We start from the raw sequence: 24328 nt of genomic DNA on the forward strand, positions 1-24328 counted from the left end.
TATATTTTAGTTGTGGGTCCTTCTAGTTGTGGCATGTGGGATGGTGCCTCAGTGTGGCTTGATGAGTGGTGCCATGTCCGCACCCAGGATTCAAACCAGCGAAACCCTGGGCCGCCAAAGAGAGTGTGCGGACTTAACCACTCAGCTATGGGGCCAGCCCCTGAAGAATCTTGATGTGAAGTTTAAAATGTCTTAAGTACTTTTTGAGGTAAAAATACCTATTTTTTATTTTGGCTGAGGAAGATTCACCCTGAGCTAACTTCTGCCAGTCTTCCTCTTTTTTTTCCTTGAGGAAGATTTGCCCTAAGCTAACATCAGTGCCAGTCTTCCTCTTTTTTGTATTTGGGTCACTGCCACAGTGTGGCCACCAATGAGTGGTATAGGTCCATGCCTGGGAACCAAACCTGGGCCGCTGAAGCGGAGCTCACTGAACTTAACCAGTAGACTGTGGGGCCGGTCCCTAAAATACTTTTATTGTATCTTTAAACCAAGGACGTAGTGTGTCCAGTTATCACGTTAAGATAATTTTGAAGAGATTGAGTTATATCCAGAATCTGTACATGTGATTGACAGAAGTAACGAGCACTGAGTTCTTTGAAGTGCAGTTCCATATCGTTGCATATTAGTGGCTGAGAATAATTTATGTAAGAACTATATTGCAAAAGTTTGTTCACCAGGTTTTTTGTTTTCAGACCTCACATATAACTGACTCAGAAATGTTGCTAGAGGAAGGCCCAGCTGATGAAAAGGGGCACCCCGAAGAGAAACTGCCACTAGTTTCAAGAAAGAAAGCGCACTTTGGGAGTTCAGACAGTGTTGCTGCTATCCCAAATGAGGAGCGGTCTGACAGTGGTTTTCCAAACTCTGTGATGACTGAGTTTTCTGAGGAATCCATCTCTGAAAATCTGTCCCCCAACACCACTTCCTCACTGGAAGACCAGGGCGAGGAGGCGGCTCCCGAGCCCCAGGAGCCGGTGGCGGCCCTCCAGCAGAGTTCTCTGATAGAGGTCGAACTCGAAGACGTGCCCTTTTCACAGAACGCGGGACAGAAGAACCAGTCGGAGGAGCAGTCGGAGGCGTCTTCGGAGCAGCTGGATCAGTTTACACAATCAACTGAGAAGACTGTGGACAGCAGCTCAGAGGAGATCGAGGTGGAGGTGCCCGTGGTGGACAGGCGGAGTTTGAGAAGAAAGGCCAAGGGGCACAAAGGGCCTGGTAAGAAGAAAGCCAAGCTGACCTAAGTGAAGGCGTGCAGAGCATGAAGCCTCTTCCTTGTAACATAGTGGTGGTTTTTAACTATGATCCTTAATAAATAGCATGGGGCACAGGACAAAAATTCCAGAATTTCAATTGGGACTTAGGATGCCGTTTTTCCCTCCCCACTAGGACCCTAGGATTCACCATTCTTCTTAATTTTTCAGCTATTTTGTGTAAATACAATTTTTTATTTTTATTAACCATGTTTCAATTTTGGGAAACCAGATCATACTATTTTTTCTTTAGCAGTTGGAGACATCTGACCGTTAATATTTCAGAAAATATAAATTAAAAAACTGAAAGTAGTAGGCTTTTTATTACTTGTAAGGATCACAGAAATCTTTTATACTAAGGGTTTTAATAGTAAACTTGGTGAAGGTTCTAGAAGTTTTATCTCAAATATCAAAACTAATCACCATTTTTTAAAATGTAGGCATGCCTAAACAAAAATGTCAGTAAATTAGAATAAATATAACTTCAACTAAGTGAGAGCACAAATACAGAAATTTGTGGTCAAAGGTTTGTGAAGGTTTTGGCCTCTTAATTCTTAGTTGTGTAGAGGCAATTTCTTCCTTTGACTTCAGTGTCTGTGAAAAGGTACAAAATCTGTGTCCAGCTCACTCTTTGTAGCATCTGATGCCAACAGCACTGCTAGGGATTTCCTGTGGGCCTCTGGGTACTAGCGTAAGCCTTCGAAGTCCCACCTGGAGCGGGGACTGTGCTTTCCTCCTCACCCGTTAGCGTGTGTACTTCAGGAGCGTGAGAACCCTTCCTCTGGCGTCTCCTGACCCTGCCACTGCCTTTAGTCCAGAATCTTACTGACAACCCCCTCACCCGCCATCCACTTCACTGGCCCGTGGACTGACTCCTGTCCAAAGACCTGCCTGGCAGCTTGGGCCCTTGGCATCCGTTTCTGGGCAGGTATGGGCTGCGCCCCAGCCTTGGGCCTTGGCGGCAGGAATAGAGCTGCCCTGGGAACTGCGGTTGTCCCTGGGGCCTTGCTCACTCTGGACCTGTTCTGTGACGACAGGTTAAAAGCCAGCCTGTGTGTGGACATGGTGTTGCCATAGCAAAGGCCTCTGCGTAGGAAAACAAAAGAAAAACCTCTTGGTTGTTAATTTTTGTATAGTAATTTATTGAAAAATGGATTGGTGGTTCTTAGACTCCAAAGAGAATCTTCAAACAATCCTACTCTTTGGAAGTATTCTGTTCTCTCAAATTTGCTCTTAAGTTGGAGAATGCTTTGAGACCTTTTCGGTTGTTCTTCAAACAGCTTGGTCCCTACATGAGGAAAACATGTTCTGCCTGGTCCCTGTCGGAGGCGCTGAGGATGAGTGCCGCAGGTTTATTCAGCCTGCAGTTGGGGGATGCCATCAAATCTTATTTTGGGATGTTGGTATTTTAGAAAGATCTACTAAGTTGAATTGAAAATCTCTAAGCTAGCTCGCGAACCCTCCTATTTATGTAAAATTTTGAATACTTGTATCTCCTACATTTTCTTTAATTATTGGTCAGAGGTAAGCCAGATTATTTCACAGTAAATGGAAATTAAAGCACTTTGGCCATTTGTCTTCTCAACAAATACTAATTAAGTGAAAGAATAAGTATGACTAATACTAGCGTATCTATCAGACATTTAGGCTGTTTTATACATTTGTGAGAAACTTTTGTTAGTACCACAATTAGGGGAATGTTAAGATTTAGTAAATTCTTAACCTTTCCATTTTTAATTTCTTAAAATAGATTTAAAAACCTAACACTTAGGTATTTTACTTTTTTACTTGGATTGTTTATTGTTGTCTTTAAAATATTTTCTTTAAAAAGGTGTAGTTTAAGAAGATAGAGCTCTGACAACTCTTGATGTGAGTGGTCACTGACTTGACAAAAAAGTTTATTCATATATGATCACTGGGGACTAACAGGATAAGCTTGGTAAACTGGGTTTATTCTTAAACACTAAGTGCATTTTAAGCAATTTCAAAACTTTTCAGCATACAAGAAAATTTTGTTACATATTCTGACAGAAAATGTTATTTGGGGAATTATAGATGGTAGATAAGGAAAAGTTAGGTCATGTGAAAAAACCTAACTTCCATGTTCAGTAAATGAGTTCTATACCCAGTGAGTATAGAATTTATAACAAAACTTATCCTCCATAAGGAATCTAAATAAAACTTAATCAGATATTGTCGTTTTTGCAAGGCGTTAGAAAAACTTTCAAAATTAGAAGACTGAAATCTGATTTCACCCAGCTCATCTAGTCGTCGTGTCCAGTCACATTGTATAGTCCTTTGTGAACTGCTTTTTTGCTTAGAAGTCTTACTTGTGGAGAAGGGAGTTCAGTTTGTGTAAATACTTATATATTTCCTTGTGTAATATAAAGCAGTAATTAGCAAAATGTTACTTCTACTTTCAAGTTTAAATTATTCAATTGCTAGACATCACAGAAATATATTTAAGACTTTATTATAAATCTCCTCTATAACTTGTAAAGGTGAGAGGGTCTCTTATGATTTTTTATAAAATCCAATAGCGTGACAGAATGTCCGTCTTCTGCTACTTAAAATGTGTGTATGTTCACGGTGTTCCCATTCAGTGCAGAGAATTATCATGGCAAGGATAACAATTACTAGTGACTAATGGTTCACTTTTAACTGACCACCAGAACGTTACCTAAAACGGTTCAGTGACTTTAGAAAATATCTTGAAGGTTTACGATTGCGTCAAATTGAGCCTTTACCTGGGACCTAAATCATCCGCTCTTAAGTTCTGCTTCACCCTTAGGGATTACCTTCTAAGGTTTGGTCACACCAGCAAACTGAAACAGATCTTAATGTAAATAAAGAATTTATACTAACATTACTCATCTGTGCAACAGTATTTTAGAAATAAAGTTCTGCCCTGTATGTCCACTAGTAGCAATATGGTGTTTAGGGTGTTATCCAGTCTCTCATGGGCGTGACTAGTTACAAGTGTTACGCTTCTGTTTGCATACTTAATATCAAGCTTTCTTTGTACAAGATAGCTAATTTGCTTGGTTTTGGTTCTAAAAATAAGCAAACCTCAGTTCTGTAGTATCCACTGCTTTAGTTTTTCCTTTCACATTCCAAAACTTAAGTCATTCACACATTCTCCATTTCTCTTAGTAGCAGAATCATTTGTTAAAATCTAATTGTTAGCAAGGTTCAGCTTCTGTCATCCTGAAGTAGCTGTCATACTGGATAGTCATTCCCAAGGAACTAGCCTTTCTTTTCCTAAGTGTCTGTGTGTTCTAAAGCTTCTACTATGTTTATATACAACTTAGAAAAGATGTTACATTATTCAGAATAGCAAGTCTTACTGAAGTACTTATGTTTGTTTTCTTGATAGGTTTTTTTTTTAAGTTTAAAAGTAGTAATTAAACCTATATTTTGTGATTGTTTCCTGGTCTGTGTTTTGAAATTCTTTTCATTTTCTTTTCCCTAATTTCATTGATGAAGATGTGTTTAGATATTCAATTTGTTTAGACATTAAATGATTTTGTTAAAGGTACAATTATCACATTGGTTGTACTTTCAAGTACAATTCTGTTTATTAAAAAATAAATAGAATTTGAAACAATTACTGTGATTATAGATTCATGTAGTATCTAGACACCCTAAAGCTCAAAGCCACAAATAGATAATTCAGATCACAAAAGTGCTCTGACCAAGTTACAACCCTAAAACATGACGATTTTTGTATTATCTAAGCAACTGCAAATAAATTCCTTTTTAAGGGCATCACCGCAGGCTTTTTTAAAACTATTTTAGCTGGAGTTATTCAAACAAATTTTTACCATTCTAGAAATATAAATTACTACCCTAAGTTTAGAATATGGAAAATGCTAAAAGTATAAACATCCTGGTATATTTTTATTCATGTTTCAATGAAAAAATACAGTTCCAAGTAGGTATTTTATATATGAATGACAGGAAAAAATATTTAAAATACTAATTCACTGACTGACTGTATGAAGAAATTAAGGATTAATCACAGGTGAAAAGATTTGTCTAAGTTCTTCTGAACTCTTCCTATTTAGTGTAGTATGCCTTCTCTCAGATACTTTGCATGTAAGCACTTCATAAACTGAAACATGACCGTGTGTTAACGCTGCATTTCTCATGAATGATGAACAGTGAGGTGGAAAAGACTTCAGGTAAGGTCTCACACATGACAGTCTCATAGCCGAGGCCCCATATTCAAGTGTGCACTAACCTCTATGGTACAAGGTTTTCAAATGCACTGGCTTTTCCACTAATGACAGGTCTGCATTGCCGAGTACCCACTTATTAATGCAGATACTGATGAAGTAGGACATTTCTATCAGTTTTTTTTTTTTTTAAAGACTGGCACCTGAGCAACTGTTGCCAATCCTTTTTTTCCCCCCTGCCTTTTCTCCCTAAATCCCCCCAATACATAGTTGTTTATTTTAGTTGTAGGCCCTTCTAGTTGTGATATGTGAGATGCCACCTCAGCATGGCCTAATGAGTGGTGCCATGTCCGTGCCCAGGATCTGAACCGGCGAAACTCGAGGCCACCCAAAGCTGAGTGTGTGAACTTAACCACTTGGCCACGGGGCCGGCCCCTATCACTGCTTTTTTAATCATTGAATTTTATGAACATATGAATGCTAAACAGACCCAAAAATAAAGACCAATTTGTAAAACTGGGCCATTTTACTGTTTTTTACAATAGAATAAATAGTTCTCTTGATGACTGCAGATGTGTAAGGCTGGTTGGCAGTATTCAGAAACATCACAGTAATGGTGGTTTTCCTGATTGATTGGTATGTAGTCTTCAATAATCATTAAGGAGCTACTTGTGGGAAACTGCTGTCAAACCAGTAAGACTGCATTTATGCATCCATCATTTTCAGGATTGTTGGTAACCTGGGCATATTTTCCTAAGGAAAACAAAACAGAAAAAGGATGGATGTTAGCCAGTAGAAATTAACTTTAGAGTATAACTTTTGCCCAAAATATTTTTTTTTAAGATTTTATTTTTTCCTTTTTCTCCCCAAAGCCCCCCAGTACACAGTTGTATATTCTTTGCTGTGGGTCCTTCTAGTTTTGGCATATGGGATGCTGCCTCAGAGTGGTTTGATGAGCGGTGCCATGTCCGCGCCCAGGATTCGAACCAATGAAACACTGGGCTGCCTGCAGTGGAGCACGCGAACTTAACCACTTGGCCACAGGGCCAGCCCCTGCCCAAAATATTTCTGATTACCACTTTTAAGAAAGAAGAAAATGAATGATAGTAGGATAAATGAGACTTTATAAAATTAAATCACTCAAGACTAAGCTTGAGTTTTGAATACAATTTTTATATAAATACTGTTTTACAAATGGTGGTCAGCTCCATTCTGTTCATATGCTGTATTAACAAGCCGTAGTGGATTGACCTGAGCATTGCTACTTTTCCACGTAATTCTTATGCGAAAATGCTTCAAGTTTAAAAAAAAAGTTTCAAATCAGTTTAACAACCTATTTTAAAATTTAGGTCAGCCAGCGTGAAGTATGGGCCAGTGCCTCATATGAAGACTCACTAAGTTATACAGTATATTTGTTCCTTTCAAAGAACATTAAAGTTTAGAAATATCTGGGGACTAAAAGTAGAAAACTAAGAAAGTGAGGAAAAAATGTTAAACTGCCACATGACACACATCACTTTTTAATTAATAATGAAATAGTGTGGCCATGTGCTTGATGTATGCCTCCCTTCCCCGGCTCGTGGTTAATTTATTGTGTTTTCTTCCAATATTTTTTAGTTATAATCCTAACTTTGCATCTGCTTCCCTCATAGTGTCTTTTTAAATAAACAGCATCAAAATAAATCTGGCAATGTAGTACACCTTACGTAACTGAAACCAATGAGCTAAATTAAAAAGAATTGCATTCCCAAATACTTTTTCTACAAAAAGTCTTCTTCCTAAAGATTTAAATCAAGTTTAACTTATCTAGCTCTTTGGCATTAAAATTTGCTGTGTACTTTGTCAGCTTGAAAATTTCTATTTTAGGACTCTAACAGCAGCAGCCCCACATTAAAAAACGAACTTACCCCAGATGACCTTGCCTCCTTGTGTCATGAGGCCTAGCTCGCTCACGTTCACCTCGATGACAGTACCTTTGGTGATAACACCCAAAGTGGTATATAGCGGGGAGGAGGGATTCTTCTTCACGCCCAGGATGGGCAGGCAAAAGGTGGCCTTCAGTTCAGGGTGGGTTACATGGGCCTTCTTGAAACGTAAGCCCTGGCAAGTCAAACACAAGTCCAAAACACAAAACGTTAACAATGAGGAATGATCCTTGTTGCTTTCCTTTTCCAGTCATCTCCAAAAAGAAAAAAGGACTGAACAGAGTAAAATCTGAAAGCATCAAAATAAAATTAATCCTACAGACTAAAAACCTGACAGTTAAGGGATAAATGTGTGCTCCTGAGAAGTGCTTACCGTGGGACAGCTCCCTAGCGCCCTCCTCAGCTTTCCCTCGGTGGGCTGTCTACACTGAGGATGCGCTACACACACCAGGCGCTACGCCACAGCTCGTTTAAACAGGATACCCCACAACCCCTACTGCTGTTCAAATGAGAAAACAAAGATGAGCAGGTTAAATGACTTACTCCCAGGTTAACTGGCGTGTAGACAGAATCAAACTGAACTGTCCTGATTTCAAGTCCTCCTGCTCAGCTCCCTCCCATGGGGAACAAGGGGTGGGCTGTCAGCTTTCTCTGTGCTGACGGTAATACCGCTCAAAGACTGCAGAGAGCCCAGCACCTGGGCACCTACACATGGTCTTTCGGGGGGTAGCACTCTGGAAGCCACAAGACTGCCGTCTCTAAAATTTGATTTTTGCCTGTATGGGAGTAGGGGACAAATAATACTAAGTCAAGTTCTTAGTAATGGACTCATTAATCAAGCTTGTTAGAAACTTATACCATTCAGAATGCCATGTGATTAATTCAGAATAAGAACTATATCTGCCAAGCTACAGAAAGCCTACAACAGCCTGGCTAGTATATTCTCTCCCTGTAGAGCTGGTAAGGTCAGTATTTAGAAGACTATGAATATGAAATCAAAACAAAGGGAGTCTGTGATGTAATCCAGGAGTGGGTGAGCATTTCCTATAAGTGACCAGACAGTGAACATGTTAGGCTCTGCAGGCCGTAAGGTCTCTGTTGCAACTACTCAAACTCCATGGGAAGAAAACAGCTGTGGTCAACACATAAACGAAGGGGCATGGCTGTGTTCCAACAGAACTCTATTTACAGAAACAGGCTGTTTGACAACGCTTTAATCCATTAAAGGTTATTCAGGCTGAGAGCTAGAGTGACACTGCCAACTTCCCTCCCTCTGATTCTCCAAGCAGGCTGGATATCCAGCTGGAGAATAATTCAGTCTGTTTAAAGGGACTTTGCAAAAATATATCTTCAATTATATGGGGGTGGAGACTGGTTTTGACTATCACTGCTGTCAACAAAAATTAAAGTCCCACCTTTTATATTCTCTTTTTTTCAATGACTGCATACTGAATGTTTTCAAAAGCATTAAGATACTTCTCTTACTAAACTGGAAGTGACTCTTGAAAAAACAGTCCTACTCAAGTTTTCTAACTGTTCTCAAAGACAACAAGTGTCAGGCATACAGTAGACCACTTGCTGAATGAGAAAAATGACTGTGAAAAATGAAGATTCTAATAGGTCATGTTTAAAAGTGAGGATTCACTGACAATGTCTGTAATGGAAATTCTTTTTCATCTCAAGTCTCTTAAAGAAGCTGAAGACAAGATTCTTGATGATAGTGCTAAGCCATCACTATCAATAATTTAAAATAATAAAAATAGCCTAAAAATGTCTTTCAGCTTGTTTTTTGTATCAATTTTAGGAATTTCAGGAAATTGTAACGTACTTTTTTCAGTTTAACACAGGAACTAATATTTAAGCCACTGTACTCTTGCAAGAGACTTACCATTGGCCTAATGAATCTTTCATATTTCGGTGGTTTTCGAGTAAACCCATCTCCAACAAAGCAGACTTTAGTAACCATCCTCTTCCAGGCTTTCTTCTTTCTCTTTCCTGTTCGAATAACTTTTAATACTTCTGTTTCTCCCTGAGCACGAACTTTCGGCAGAGGGACTTCCCATTTTCCCTAAAAACAGACCACAGTTGTATTTGCATTGTGAGTGAAAGACAATGAGAATAAAAAGTCAAATACGTTTTAGTTGCACAAAGTAGGAGATTCACTTTTTTCCTTAACCAACAGGATGTGGGTTTCACTGTTGTCTAGAGGTCTGCACTGTCCTCACACGCCCTAAATTAACTGGAACTAGTAAAGCTCACATTCCATGGGTACGTTAAATAAAATGGTGCGCTTAAGCTAAAGATGTTAATGCTTCGTTATGGACGAAAAATACCACCTGCAATAAGGCAGTGACTTCTCTCAGTGGTGTGTATGCTTATTAAATAGTTAATAGTGTCAAACTGGAAGACTGTCGCCACCTCTTAATATATCTTCGTATTTCTACAATCCTTGAATGGATCTTTAGATTACATTACTAGTAAGACAAGATCATCACCAGATACTCTGTACCTCCCTAGAATGCAAATTCTGTGAAAAACCTGAAGCGGTGCAAGGCAGTACAAAGAATTCTGGACTTATCACTAAGACACAGGTTCTAGAAGCAACTCCACTATTTCAGATATGTGCCCATGAAGAATGATTCACAACCTCCTGGACGCCAGTCTTCCCATCTATAAAATGAGGAGGGGTGAAGTGGATCATCTCTCAAGTTTCTTTTGGTGCTAAAGTTCTACCATTCTAATTTTGAATAATTACACACCAAAAAACCAGCAGTAAGATTTTTTGAATCAAATTCGGAGACTGTAAGCTCTTTAAATACAGATACCACATAGTCTGCTGCCACCCACAGGTGTTTAAAAATAGTATCTATGCCTTTTCCTCTCTGTTTTTAGCAGAATTTAACAATTTGACACCAAGCGAAATCCAGAAATACTGCAAACACCCTGCGGAGTATGTACTTAAGTCAGCTCGTTTACGGTGCTCTCCACTTCCACTCTTTTACAGTAATGGGGATAGCAGTTGGACTTCATGTTTCCAATTACACTGAAGAAACAAACTAAGAACCTCAAATTTGAATTTAAGTAATTCTCTTGAACAAAAAAGAAATAAAGACTTAGATTTCCAGTGCTTACCGCTTTCTCTTTTCGTTTCTGTTTAATCATATTGGAAAGCACTTTAGCTCGGGACTGCCCCTCTCGGTCCAGCAGGTATGCAGGTACTGCTCCTTGTGGAGTCTTTTCATCATTCTTTTGTTTGGTGTTTCTCTTTTCATGCATCTTGATACTACCAAAAAGAAAAAAGATTCAAGGTTATTTGTGTGTGGGGGTGTGGGGTGGTGTGTGTGTGTGGAAGCTTGGCCCTGAGCTAACATCTGTGCCCATCTTCTATTTGATGTGGGATACCGCCACAGCATGGCTTAACGAGCAGTGCTGGGTCCGCGCCTGGGATCCAAACCCGTGAACCCTCGGCCACTGAAGCTGAGTGCGCAAACTTAACTACTATGCCACTGGGCCGGCCCCAAAGATTATTAGTTTTAATAGCTCTTACTCAAAATATGTTAACTTGTTACAAGTAAATGATCACTTACGTCTTTTTCATTTGGATTTTCTCAGCATGGCGCTGTTTATGGTAGAGCTTAGCTTTCAGACCAATCATCTTTTTTGCCTTCTTGGAACGTTCATGAGCTTCTCGACCTTCCTTCTTTCTCTTTTTCTCATGGTAATCCAAACGATATCCATAGCGCTTACGGTGTAACTCAATATATTCGTTTTGTGGCTATAACAATACAAGAAATGCTACCTTAATTGTAAAAAATGACAATTATTCTAAAATACTTTCTTTTGACCAGCATATGAAGTATAGAAGGCCCTATGTCATCCAAACGTTCACTTGCTTAAATAACTCTTGCACTAGTAAACCTATTCACATGATGTAAGCTAAACAAATTTTGATCCTGGATGATATGAAGTATTGGGACTTACAGCTGTAATCATCTCAGTGAAAGTTACTGTTCACTGGAGGGAACTGTCCAAAATCCACTGGACCACAAAAGGGATGACCTGATCCCATGTTCTCTCTCTTTTTTCTGAACATCAGTAATCTGGTTTTCAATAACATCATCATCATCATTAATACTTATTAAAAAAATTAAGTCAGTTTTACTTAGGTAAAATTTAAACACACTGAAAATATGCTCTTTAGGTGTGGGTGTACAGCTTTAAGTTTTGACAAACTATACAGTTCTGTAACCACCACATCAAGATGGAGAATATCCAGGAAGTACCCCTGTGTCACTTTGAAGGCAATCCTCTTTTCCACCTCCAATCTGATATTTATCCCTCCAGTTTTGCCTTGCCAGAATGACGCAAAAATGGAATCTACAGGATGTAGCCTTTTGCATGCAGCTTTTCACTTAGGATAAGGCCCTGGGGATTGCCCCACGCTGTGGCATCTATCAGTACTTCAATCCCTTTTATTGGCAAGTAGTCTTCCATTATATGGACATACCACCGTTTGTTTATCCACTGACCAGTTGATGGATATTTGCATCGTTTCTAGTTTTCAGTGAATCAACATTTGCACAGAAGTCTTTGTGGACACATAAGCCACACTGTTTTCCAAAGTGCCTGTACTATTTTGCATTTCACCAGCAATATATGGGATCCCCTTTTGCTTTTTAAGTGCCTATTTTACATGCCAATTTTATTTATCTTAAACACGTGGCCCCAGTCCATTTGCATTTTAACACTGCAAAAAAGAAAACAACGATGCAGCAAAGCCAACTCCGGCACGGAGAATAATGCTAAGTAACGATCAACAAGGTACTACCTATCAGGTATATTGTCAACTGCTAGCACATAAACTCTGCAGCAACCCTGAGCGCGGTATGGAACGCGATTTCGCAGACAGACAGAGATTAGAGAGGCAGGAGGGAGAGAGGGCATCCGGCAGGCAGATGCGGGCTGTAGACCCGGCTCCGCAACTCCCCCGCTGCCGGCCCGTGGGAGGCAGGCCACCCGTCCCCGCGGCACGGCTCAGCGCTGGGCTCCAGGGACCGCACGCGAGCGGCCAAGCCAGGCACTTTCCGGGGAGACCTGTCTCGCTCCAAGGGCTGTGCTCTGGCAAACACCCACTCGCTGTCCCCACAGTGAGCTGCTTTCTCTCCGCGGAGCCCACGGCGTCCCTGCCGCGGGACCTCACTTCCGCCCACCAGCCCTCACCCTCACCGTCACCCTCGCCCCGGGCCCAGGCTCCCGGGGGCCCCAACTCAGACGCCCCGCGTCGCGAGCACCCCAGGGGACCAGCTCACCATCGTGCCGGCCGCCGAGCCGCCACGCGCAGCCGCCGGGGCGCAAAGAAGCTCTCAACTTTCGGGTCTTGGAGACCCACGAGCCAACTCCACGCACCCAGCGACAGGAAAGGGACACTTCGAAAACGACGGAGTCCACAGAAAGCGCCACACACCCGTTCCGGGCCTCCGTCTTCTGCCTATAGCGGGAAGGCCGGAAGTTGCCGGCGGGCGGCGTTGCGTGACGCACCGCCGGAAGTGGGGAGGGCGGCGGGAGGCGGGGCAGAGCGACAGAGAGCACTTGTCCTTCTGGCGGGACCCGCGCGCTCGTGCAGGTGGCGTGTGGCGGCCTGAGGCCTTTGCAGAGCCCGGCGCGGCTCGCCTTCCCCCTCTCCACAGCCGGGCGGGGAGAGGCCGGCCCCAGGCTGCAACCGAGCGCCAGGTGGGTACCGGCCCGCGCCCGCCGCCCCTGCCCGCAGCCAGTCCCGGCGGGTGATGGACGCCTCCGCCCCGGTGTCCCCCCGCGCGGGCGCCTCTGCCCTCCGGCGGGAGCGCCTGGGCTGCGCGTCTGTCGCTGTGTGGGGCGCGCGGCGGAGAAGGATGCGGAGGCCTGAGAGCTCTCGGTACCGGAGAGGGAGGCTCCCGGGCCTCGGCCGCCGGTGGAAGGGAAGACCGCGCTCTGGTTTCTGGACCAGATCTGAAGTCCCTGACGCCCTCCGGTGTCCTGGGCAGAGTGCTGGGTGCACTGGCGTGTAGTGGTCCTCTGGTGCCACCAAGGAAGAGGTCACTCCGAGACAGCACGTCTAATTGAGAGAGCTGTCAGGTTTCCCCTTTTGCTGCCAGTCACAGGAGTTCCCTTAGCTGCCCCACGGGTTGGTGCCTGGTTTAGTTATCGTGGGAGCCAAAGTAACCGCGCGAAAGCCGGGATGTTCATCCCCCTAGGTCTTAGCGCTTAGATTGGACACAGCTTTTTAAGGCTCCATCTTCTAATGAGATCTGTCATTTTGTTTAAAACCTGAACTGATTCTTACTAGCATTTGTATATTTTCAGATACAATAAGTCAGGTAATCTCTCCTCCTGGAATACACTTCCCCTCGTATTGCCTCCCTCACACACTTCGGGTCTTTGCTTAAGTGTCGCTGTTTTATTGAGGCCTTCGGTGACCTCCTGTCTTGCCATTACAACTGCCCCGATTCCCCTTCCTGCTTAACAAATACCAACCGCAAACACAGACTATTTTAACTTGATGCTTTAGAATCTAATTTCCTACATTACTTGGTCCTCAGTGACATCATCTTCAGTTCTGCTTGCATACTCATGTATTTTGTGATCGTCCTTTAGTGTCCCATGATTCCTGTTTTTGTGTAGTAAGCCTTACAGGCATGATAGTCCACTGATTTTTTTAAAATAATTTGTGGATTCTTTTTGTTTATTGGTTGTATGACTTGTTGCCAATAATGTAGAATGGATATTTACCCGTATTTTCTCATTACTGCCCTTCTTATACAAATCAGGTGTTAGAACTTGCAGTGAGCGCTTGTGTGTTCTCCAGGACCTGAGGAGTTCTGGGCCTTAGAGAATAACCCACTTGGTAGCACCAGCATGAAATCATTTTCGTTAAAGATCATTGACCCATGAGGAAAAAGAACGTCAGTGGAGAGCCATGAATGACTTTATGAGTCAAAAAAAAAAAATGTTTGAGGCATTGTGTTAGGCACTGCTGACAGAGGAGCCTTCCTTTTAGGGAGCTCACAGTAGTGGAGAGAACTTGTTACCATAGTTGTCATGAGTACATAGAAGTTCCAAGTGTTACGAAAACACAGAAAAGGTAGTATTAAAATTTTCTAGGAAGTTAGGAAAGGCTTCGAAGCTGGGGCTTGAAGACTGAGTAGAAATGGGCCAGGTGTGGAGCTGTGGGGATTCTAGGACTGTTCAGGCAGTGGCAGCATTACGCGCAAAGGTGTGAAGGTGTCAGAGCGTCGTGTGTCTGGGGAATTTTGGTTAGAGTTCCCCCGTGTAGAGTAGGGAATAGGAGAGTATGAGGCTGTGAATGTCCCCTAGTTGGGGACAGATTTGTTGTATTAAGAACCTATAAAGGTTTTTAAGTAAGGAAGTGACAAAATGAGGTGGTTTATTTGAAGGCTATGTGTAAAGAATGGATTAGAGCAGCATTTCCCACTCGAGTGATTTGAGTACTACCTTTTAAGACCGGTCATATCTAAATGTCATCCGTGTTATTATTTACTTAATATTTTTCCTTAAATTAGTTCACATTTTATGTAAATAAAATTAATTTCTTCTTAAGCAACTCTATCTACAAAATCTCAGATTTTGTCAGCTGTTTTTTCTAGTATTTAGTAAACAGTTTTTTTGTTTATAAACTATAATAATCATGGGCATTCACTTTGGGAAACATGGTGTTGAAATAAGTTTTCAAAACTTTGGTGTATATGAACCCTTCACACTCTTTAAAATGATTCAGAACTCCAAAGAATTTTGTTTATGTGGGTTATAATTGATACTCAAATAGTAGAAATTAAAGCAAAACTTTAAAATATTTAGTAATTCATTTAGAAATAATAAATTCACTAAATATTAATGTAAGTAATACAGTGTTATGGAAAATACCTATATTTTTCCAAAGCAAAAATAATTTTCAAGAGTGTTTTACGATTTTGCAAGTCTCTGTAATGTCTGGCTTAATAGAAAACAGCTGGTGTTTTATATCTGCTTCTCTATTTAATATGTTACTTTATAAATATTTATTTTTGGCTGAAGTGTATGAAGAAAATCCAGCCTCAAACATATATGTGTTTGGGAAAGGGGAGACTATTAATAGTCTTTTCAGAAAATTGTGGACCATCTTAGATACTATACCAGGCTTTGACAAGTGGTAGTTTCTTAAAGGTGAGTTGCAATGTGGAATCAAACCATATTAGTGAGCTTTTTGTATTCCATTATGTTCGTTGTTCTATTTTAGAATGGATCTATGGATCTAATGTGCATGATTTTGCAGACATCCTGAACATTGGCATTGGAAATGAAGAAGAGGGAGTGGATTCAAGATAAATATTTAGGAAATAAAATCTAAGGGATTTGGTGACTTCCTAATGAGGGTGGTGAATGTTTTTGTCTCAAGATACAGAAATGAGCAGATTTAGGAGGAAAAATAATGAGTTTTGACATGGCTTCTGACATAACATGGTGCACAGTGGTTTACCCTTACCTGTTTACATGTCTCCCTGCCCCCCAATCTCAGGTGCTTGCACGCATTTCTCATGGCTTTGATGGTGTACTTGAAACATAGTGAATATTTAGTAAATGTTTTTAAACTAAAGATGCTTAGTTTCTATAATCATAGAAGAAGATTTGCTTTTGTGTATTTTCTACATGATTTTATTTTTACATATTTATTGTAGAAAAGTCAGAATATATAGATAAAGCAAAAAGTGATACTACTGGTGAGAAAGGACCAAGTTAACATGTAGATGCTTACCTTTCTATACTTAATCCTATAAATTCACATACAAATGCATTTGGTTGTTATATTTTTGTAATTTCAATAAATCTTTTTCTATAATATCTTCATAGCTTACCTGAAGAATTAAAGTGTGTTGAGAAAATAAGGGACATTTTAAGCTTGAGAACACTGTTTCTCATGTTTAATCACAATTATTATTTTCTGAATGGTGAGTTAAGTTTTTGATAGCTAAAAGTATTGTTACAGTAATGCAGTTTTACCACGTGTGTTACACATGCCTTACTTACATATGCCTTACTGACATGTAATACATAAACTTAGTTGTAAAATTTTGTAGTTTTCTTTTTTAGAGAATAACAGTTTGGAGGGCCAAGATGCTGTCCAGCTCAAGGATATTTGCAGTGAATCATAAGAAAATATCCAGCTTGAACATTAATGTAAGCTTTTCTTGTAAAATCAAATGTGCTTCAACAATTTTAGTTACTTTACTTCTCAAAAGGCCGAGTATGCCTCGTGTGCTAGTGCTAGTATCTTTATTGTCAGCAGTTTTTTAACAGGGAATATGGGAGACGGGCTCTTGTAACCAAGAAGAAGCATGCCTTATCTTGAGTCTGTAAATTCATTTTGCTACTTTCTAATCACCTGTGCAGCATTTTGAAGAACATCTATTTCTCTATTCCATTTTGAGGCCGTTAGTGGCCCAAGGAGTTACATAGTTTTCCTTCAGTGTTCTCATTGCTGACGCTTTCAGACTACACACCCTGTGACAGGTAGATACTATTTTACCCTCGTCATTATGGAGTGGAAACATTTTCTTAGGATAATAGTGTTTTATTGCTGGAAACTTCGTAACTAATGTAGAAATAACATGGAAGGCACAGGCATGAATTCTCTGATATCATAAAAGGCAGATTGTGGCAGCCCAAAATCATTCCATGCACTAACTAACTGTTGCACATATACTGGCAGCCATTAAACATGTATCTAGCGGTCTGGGGATAAATTGGGATGGAGAATATTCAACCTCTATATGGGAACAGTAGGAGAAGATACCGGGGGATCTTTTAAACTGCCAGTCCCTGGTTCGCCTAACTTCTCCCCCCACAAATGTTTTTAAAAAGCTTTCCAGGTGATTCTAATGTGTAGCCATTGTTATAAATCTTGAAAACAGCTAATGGTTTTGGAGTTCATGACCCCCACCAGCTGTTAGCAGCAATGGAGGAGAACCAAGGAGCATCCAAGACAAGAGACGATATTTAACCTGTCTTACTCTGGAAAATTTAGGGTCGTGGTTCTCAACGGTAGCTGTCAGAATCACCTGCAGCGCTTGTTAAAAAACAGATTGTTGTACCCCATCCCCGAGTTTCTGGTCCTCTTGTCTGGGGGAGCCTGAGAGTCTATCTTTCAGGCGCGTTCTCCGGGAAACGTATGCTTTGGGGCTGGGGGAACCGTCATCTCAGGGCAGCTCAGAATAGCAGATCAGTATTCATCTTATCCTTCCCTGTAGCATAATTTGGGGGTGTCACTTTCTAAAAGAGTTGGACTTAATAAATTGGGACTACTTTAAGGAGATTCAAAGTATTTTATCCTCTGACAAAGCATAGTTATGATGTTAAAACTACTGTAATAAGTCATGCTAAAATAAAATTAATGTTAAATTTCTTTTTCTCCTCATTAGAATGTGTGTTGCTCTAAAATAAGAGCAAGTTTAAAAAGATTAAAGCCACATGTGCCTCTTGGAAGAAATTACAGTTCCCTTCCAGGTACAAATCTTAGCTTTTTCTGATTTTACTTAAACTGCTTGCTTGCTTTCCATCTTCCTCCCTCATCCGCCTCTCCCCCATCCCTTTCTCCCTCACCCACCTTCTCCCACTTGCCCTGCCTTTCTCTCCTCACCTCTTCCCTCCCTCTTCCCCCCCATTCCTCATCTCTCTCGCTCCCGCTCGTGCTCTCTCTCTCTCTCTCTCTCTCTCTCTCTCGATTGCAAACATCTCCCTTATTAGGGGTCTCCACTCATTTTGTAAACAGTGGCTCCTTTTTACTTCTTGGCTGTTGAGCTAGAGATTGAGATAGGAGTTGGGAGCATTTTGATAGATGCCGGGAGGGACTGTCAGTCGACTTATGCTCCTCATCTGCTGGCCATCCTAATAAGCTGAGCAAAGGGAAGAGTTGGTGGCTTTAGTGGCTGCTCAGAAGTTTAGCATGTGAGTCTACTTGTAGAGTGCTCTTGCTGTAATATCTTGATTTTTTTTCTAGTCCATTCTGGTTTTTATATAAAAGTATTTTTTGTCAATAGAGGTTTACCAGAATAATTTATTTTGAGGGTTCTTATGAGTAGTTTGGTTAAACATTTATCTGGGGTAGTTTAGGTTAGGGAATATGGCTATTAAACATTCATCTGGGGTAGTTTAGGTTAGGTGATATGCCTGTTAGAAGCTGGAAGGCCGAGGAGCTAACTGTCCTACTTCTGAATCTCTGTGTGTTTGAAGTTAGCAAGCGTGGGGCGACTCAATGAAACTGCGTTCATCCAGTTACTGTTCTCATTACCGTCTTTGTCATGGGAGAATAGTGGAGTAAAAAGGCTGCCTGGCTGTGTGACGTGTAAGGGCGTGTGAGTTTAGTGGCCTGCATTACTGGTGTGTATCTAGGTTTCTGTGTTTTGCCCATGCATATTTAGCTGTCGCAGTACAGATTATCTTTCAATCTTCAAACCATGAGCTTTCAAAATGTAATGGAACTCTTCTTAATTTATGATAGAAATTTGGGAGAACTGGTTTCAGTAGCAGGAAGGTATAGATTAAATTTATAAATGTAACTCCATTGTGCTTTATTAACATTAATAAAATAGATGGTAAGCATGAAGTCAGTCATTATTTTATTCTAGAGATACTTTCCTTTTAGGAGTATTAGATTATTATAGCTTCTGTTCAGTGATATCTCCCAGGCCTTCTTTAAAGATACTGTGTCTTTGGGATTGGTGAGGGAAGGTAGGTTCCAAATTGTACAAAAATTCATTGTCAGCTGATATGAGGATCATTCTTAGCTGTTCGAGCCTTGGAAATGCAGGTTTACATGTGCATTTTACAGTTTTCTTTGGTTCAAGATCTTCTCATGCCTTAAGATCATTGTTATGAACATTAATTCTCTATCTACAATTCTGTTTATTATAGAACTGTAGAAGACAGCAGAGTTTGGGGTAAATCTATATTTTTCTAAGTATATGATCTAGAAATTAATATTTAAAAACTTTTCTTTGTTTTATTGTCATCCATAGCCTTTTCTTTAGAGATGGCAGGAAAATTTTAGGTAAATGAGAGTTTTATTTAGCTTGGATTTTACTTTAATTGGAATTACAGTATTGGCTTACAATTATTTTGTTTCATTTGTAAATTAAAGAAAAATTTCTTAAATTTAACAGTTCAATTTTAATTCTCTTTCAACTAGGTTTAATAGGAAATGATATCAAATCCCTCCGTTCCGTCCTCAGCCCTCCTGCAGCTAAGTAAGTACTGTCTTAGATGGTGTCTTTCCGTAGGCTGCCGTGGACAGTTACAGGTTTCCTTCACAGGCTTATTAATTCAGCATCGTTAATGAATGCTCTAATTTCTGTGACTTTCTCTCCTACTTAATTATAAATAGATATTCATATGTATTTTGAAAGCTATTTTTTTTTTCAATTCAGTGCTAAAAATTTTTAATGTAGCAACAGCACACCTTTTCTTTTTGAGGAAGATCAGCCCTGAGTTAACATCTGCCACTGATCCTCCTCTTTTTTTATTGTTGTTGAGGAAGACTGGCCCTGAGCTAACATCCATGCCCATCTTCCTCTACTTCATATGTGGGACGCCTGCCACAGCATGGCACCCGGGATCTGAACTTGTGAACCCTGTGCTTCCGAAGTGGAACAGGCCAACTTAACCACTGTGTCACCAGGCCGGCCCCAACAGCACACTTTTTATAGAAGTAAATGTAAGATATTTACAAGATTGTGGTTATCTCTTTTGTTACATAGCTGTCTGATCAGAGTAGTGTGGTAGGGATATGTTTTCCATTTTTCTAGCTTTGTTTTTTGTTTTTTTTCTGCTTTTTCTCCCCAAACACCCCCAGTGCATGGTTGTATATTTTAGTTGTGGGCCCTTCTAGTTGTGGCACCATTTTTCTAGTTTTTACACCATTGTGTAAATTATTGAAATACTAAGCAGCTGTGAAATTTGCACAGCATGGATATTTTGGTTTTATAAGTTTGGTAATGTCCACTTTATAATACGTGTCTTTTTTCCCCCTTTTCAACAGAATCCGTAATATTGGGATTATGGCTCATATTGATGCGGGCAAAACTACCACCACAGAAAGAATATTGTACTATTCTGGATACACAAGATCACTGGGAGGTTAGAATGGATTCCTCCTCTCTCCACCCCCCCATTAGCAAAAACATCATTGGAAAATATTTTGATTAGAAAGTCAACCTAGAGATCTTGAGTATGGCATGGAGGCATTGCTGTCTGAACCACAACTTAAAGATAAGGTGGTTGCAGCGCTCACCAAAGGGTCTTCTTAGGTTCAACTAAACATTCAGACTCATAAGACTGTCTTGGGCCACGATTGGCACTGGTCTGCTCAGAAGGCTACCAGCAGGAACCACAGCTTACGAGCAGACCAGCAGTAGGTGTTTCTTCCTACAGGATTCTTTTTTTGTTTGTTTGTTTTTTGTTTGTTTTTGAGGAAGATTAGCGCTGAGCTAACTGCTGCCAATCCTCCTCTTTTTGCTGAGGAAGACTGGCCCTGAGCTAACATCCCTGCCCATGTTCCTCTACTTTATATGTGGGACGCCTACCACAGCATGGCTTGCCAAGCGGTGCCATGTCTGCACCTGGGATCCGAACCGGCAAACCCTGGACCTCGAAGCAGAACGTGTGCACTTAACCGCTGTGCCACCAGGCCAGCCCTTCATTGTAGTTTTGATTTGCATTTCCCTGATAGTTAATGATGTTGAACATCCTTTCGTGTACCTATTGGCCATTTGTATATCTTCTTTGGAAAAATGTGTTTCTCCTTTTCTGCTTCCTGTTCTTAGAGGGATAGCTTTCAGTTTTTCTCTGGTGGGTATGATATTAGCTGTAGGTTTGTCATATATGGCCTTTATTATGTTGTGCTACTTCCCTTCTATACTCGTTTTATTCAGAGTTTGTATCATAAATGGATGCTGTATCTTGTCAAATACTTTCTCTGCATCTATTGAGATGATCATGTGATTTTTATTCTTCATTTTGTTAATGTGGTGTATCACATTGATTGATTTGCAAATGTTGAACCATCCCTGCATCTCTAGAATAAATCCCACTTAATCATGGTGTATGTTCTTTTTAATGTATTGTTGTATTCGATTTGCTAGTGTTTTCTTGAGGATTTTTGCATTCATATTCGTCAGTGATATTGGCCTCTAATTTTTGTTTTTTTCTGTTGTCCTTGTCTGGTTTTGGTATCAGGGTAATGTTGGCCTCATAGAATGAGTTAGGAAGCTTCTCCTCCTCTTCAAACCTTTGGAAGTTTGAGAAAGATAAGTATCAAGTTTTCTTTGAATGGTTGGTAGAATTCACCAGGGAAGCCGTCTGGTCCTGGACTTTTACTTTTGGGAGATTTTTGATTGCTGTTTCAATCTTCATACTGGTTATTGGTTTATCAAATTCTCTATTTCTTCTTGATTCAGTTTTGGAAGGTTGTATGATTCTAAGAATTTATCCGTTTCTTCTAGATTACCCAATTTGTTGGTGTATAGCTTTTCATAGTATTCTCTTATAATCTTGTATTTCTGAGGTGTCCGTTGTAGTTTCTCCTCTTTCATTTCTGATTTTATTTGAACCTTCTCTCTTTTTTTCTCGATGAGTCTAGCTAAAGGTTTGTCAATTTTGTTTATCTTTTCAAAGAACTAGGCCTTCGTTTTGTTGATTTTTTTTTTTAGTCTCTATTTCATCTATTTCTACTTTGATTTTTATTATTTCCTTCCTTCTACTGATTTTGAGCTTTCTGTTTTTTTCTGGTCCCTTTAGGTGCACTGTTAGATTGTTTATTTGAGATTTTTCTTGTTCATTGAGGTAGGCCTGTATTTCTGTAAATTTCCCTCTTAGAACCACTTTTGCTGTATCCCATAAATTTTGGCATGTTGTATTTTCATTTTCATTTGTCACTTTTTATTTCTCCTTTGATTTCTTCATTGAGTCAGTCGTTGTTCAGTAGCATTTTGTTTAATCTCCACATATTTGTGGCTTTTCTAATTTTTTTCCTGTAGTTGATTTCTAGTTTCATACTGTTGTGGTCAGAAAAGATGCTTGGTATTATTTCAGTCTTCTTAAATTTATTGAGACTTGTTTTATGTGGTCTGTCTTGGAGAATGTTCCATGTGCATTTGAAAAGAATATATTTTCTGTGATTTGAGGATGGAATGTTCTGTGTATATCTACTAAGTCCATCTGGTCTAATGTGTCATACAAGGCCAATGTTTTGTTATTGATCTTCTGTTTGGATCATCTGTTCATTGGTGTAAGTGGAGTGTTAAAGTCCCCTACTGTTATTGTGTTGCTGTCTGTTTCTCCTTTCATGACTGTTAATGATTGCTTTACATATTTAAGTGCTCCTATGTTGGGTGCATAGATATTTACAAGTGTTTTAGCCTCTTGTTGGATTGTTCCCTTTATCATTATGAAGTGCCCTTCTTTGTCTCTTTTTTTTTTTTTTTTTTTAAGATTTTATTTTTTCCTTTTTTCTCCCCAAAGCCCCCCAGTACATAGTTGTATATTCTTCGTTGTGGGTCCTTCTAGTTGTGGCATGCGGGACGCTGCCTCAGCGTGGTTTGATGAGCAGTGCCATGTCCGCGTCCAGGATTCGAACCAACGAAACACTGGGCCGCTTGCAGCGGAGCGCGCGAACTTAACCACTCGGCCACGGGGCCAGCCCCCCTTCTTTGTCTCTTTTTATGGTTTTTGTTTTAGAGTCTGTTTTGTCTGATAGAAGTATTGCTACCCCAGCTTTCTTTTCATTGCTATTTGCATGGAGTATCTTTTTCCATCCCTTCACTTTCAGTTTGTGAATGTCTTTAGGTCTGAAGTGTGTCTGTTGTATGCAGCATATACATGGGTCTTGTTTTTTAATCCAGTCGACCACCCCATGCCTTTTGATTGGAGCTTTTAGTCCATTGACATTTAAAGTAGCTATTGATAAGTATGTACTTATTCCCATTTTGTTACTTTTTTTCCAATTAATTTGTTGAGATCATAATGGTTTATAACAACCATTTTTTTACTTTTTTTCTGGGTGTTTTTGTAGTTCTTCTCTGTTCCTTTCTTCTTCTCTTGCTCTCTTCCCTTGTGGTTTGATGGTTTTCTTTACTGTTATATTTGGATTCTTTCCTCTTAAATTTTTGTGTATTTATTATAGGTTTCTGGTTCACGATTACATGAGGTTCATGTAAAATAACCCTCGTATATAGCAATCTGTATTAACTTGATAGTCTCTTAAGTTTGACCTTTTGCTAAAAGCTCTACTCTTTTACTCCCCTCCTCCCACATTTTATGTTTTTGGTATCATATTTAACCTCTTTTTTGTGTGTATCTGTTACCCTCTTATCATAGAAATAGATAATTTTAGTACTTTTGTCTTTTGACCTTATATTAGCTTCATAGCTGGTTCCCCTGTGTGGCTGTTTGGGGAATCATAAGGCTGCAGCTGACAAGCCCCACTGCCTGCTGGTCTGCTCAGCCCATCAACACAGTCCTGCCCTGTGCACATGCCGGGGCCACCTGAAGTGGACCCACTTGCCCCGCTGCAGAGGCCACACACACTCCACCAAGGCAGGCCCGCCCCTTGTGCATGACCTGACCCGCAGAGGCGGACCCACTCACCTCACGGCAGAGGTCCCACACACCCCACTTATGTGGGCCCACAAGTTGCCCGAGGGCTTGCTGTTGGATGGGGCCAGTCCCTAGAGCAAGCTGCCTCTTCTGGCTGAGCTGGATTAAATTGGTGCTCTGGTGGGTGGGGCAGACCCCTGCGTTAACAGGCTAGGGGAAGAACTCCAATGGCATCTGCCACCATCTGTGTCAGCACGCCTGTACTGAGTCACAGTAATGGCTGCTGCCAATGTCTCAGTCCCTGAGGAGGTGGTCCCAGCCTGGGGAGGTCTCACTTCTCACTGAGATGCGCCCAGAG

The 24328-nt window shown here is 40.6% G+C and overlaps 3 protein-coding genes across 24 annotated transcripts in view; 2 read left to right on the plus strand and 1 right to left on the minus strand.

Annotated features, from left to right (window-relative positions):
- Nucleotides 1–4627, plus strand: part of FAM169A (family with sequence similarity 169 member A) — a 61531-nt gene extending 56904 nt beyond the window's left edge. For all 18 annotated transcript variants that reach the window (XM_070517936.1, XM_014830073.3, XM_070517938.1 and 15 more), the window contains one exon: nt 693–4627. In XM_070517936.1, the coding sequence (XP_070374037.1) occupies nt 693–1241 (549 nt within the window). In that variant the 3' untranslated portion in view covers nt 1242–4627. The remainder of the gene's footprint in view (nt 1–692) is intronic.
- Nucleotides 4628–5935: 1308 nt separating this feature from the next.
- Nucleotides 5936–12919, minus strand: NSA2 (NSA2 ribosome biogenesis factor). Its single transcript, XM_014830079.3, has 6 exons — nt 12663–12919; nt 10941–11128; nt 10486–10636; nt 9242–9421; nt 7336–7528; nt 5936–6181 (listed from the first exon to the last, which is right to left on the minus strand). The coding sequence occupies exons 1-6, from the start codon at nt 12663–12665 to the stop codon at nt 6114–6116; spliced, it is 783 nt and encodes a 260-aa protein (XP_014685565.2). The 5' UTR covers nt 12666–12919; the 3' UTR covers nt 5936–6113.
- Nucleotides 12920–12948: 29 nt separating this feature from the next.
- The window catches only part of GFM2 (GTP dependent ribosome recycling factor mitochondrial 2), a 55865-nt gene continuing 44485 nt past the window's right edge, over nt 12949–24328 (plus strand). For all 5 annotated transcript variants that reach the window (XR_011506049.1, XR_011506051.1, XR_011506050.1 and 2 more), the window contains exons 1-5: nt 12949–13083; nt 16474–16560; nt 17802–17886; nt 19568–19625; nt 20417–20514. Coding sequence is in view for 2 of the 5 variants with exons in the window: in XM_014830051.3 (XP_014685537.2) it covers nt 16498–16560; nt 17802–17886; nt 19568–19625; nt 20417–20514 (304 nt within the window). In the remaining 3 variants the exon portion in view is untranslated. The remainder of the gene's footprint in view (nt 13084–16473; nt 16561–17801; nt 17887–19567; nt 19626–20416; nt 20515–24328) is intronic.

This window comes from Equus asinus, chromosome 9 (assembly GCF_041296235.1).
Source record: "Equus asinus isolate D_3611 breed Donkey chromosome 9, EquAss-T2T_v2, whole genome shotgun sequence".
NCBI classification, from domain to species: Eukaryota; Metazoa; Chordata; class Mammalia; order Perissodactyla; family Equidae; genus Equus; species Equus asinus.

Excerpts from the sequence above, each read along its gene's own strand:
- NSA2 (XM_014830079.3), bottom strand. Across the intron at positions 10,637-10,940 it reads AAAATCCAAATGAAAAAGAC|TATCAAGATGCATGAAAAGA; the intron begins GTAAGTGATCAT and ends TCTTTTTGGTAG. Across the intron at positions 9,422-10,485 it reads AGAAACGAAAAGAGAAAGCG|GGAAAATGGGAAGTCCCTCT; the intron begins GTAAGCACTGGA and ends GTCTGTTTTTAG.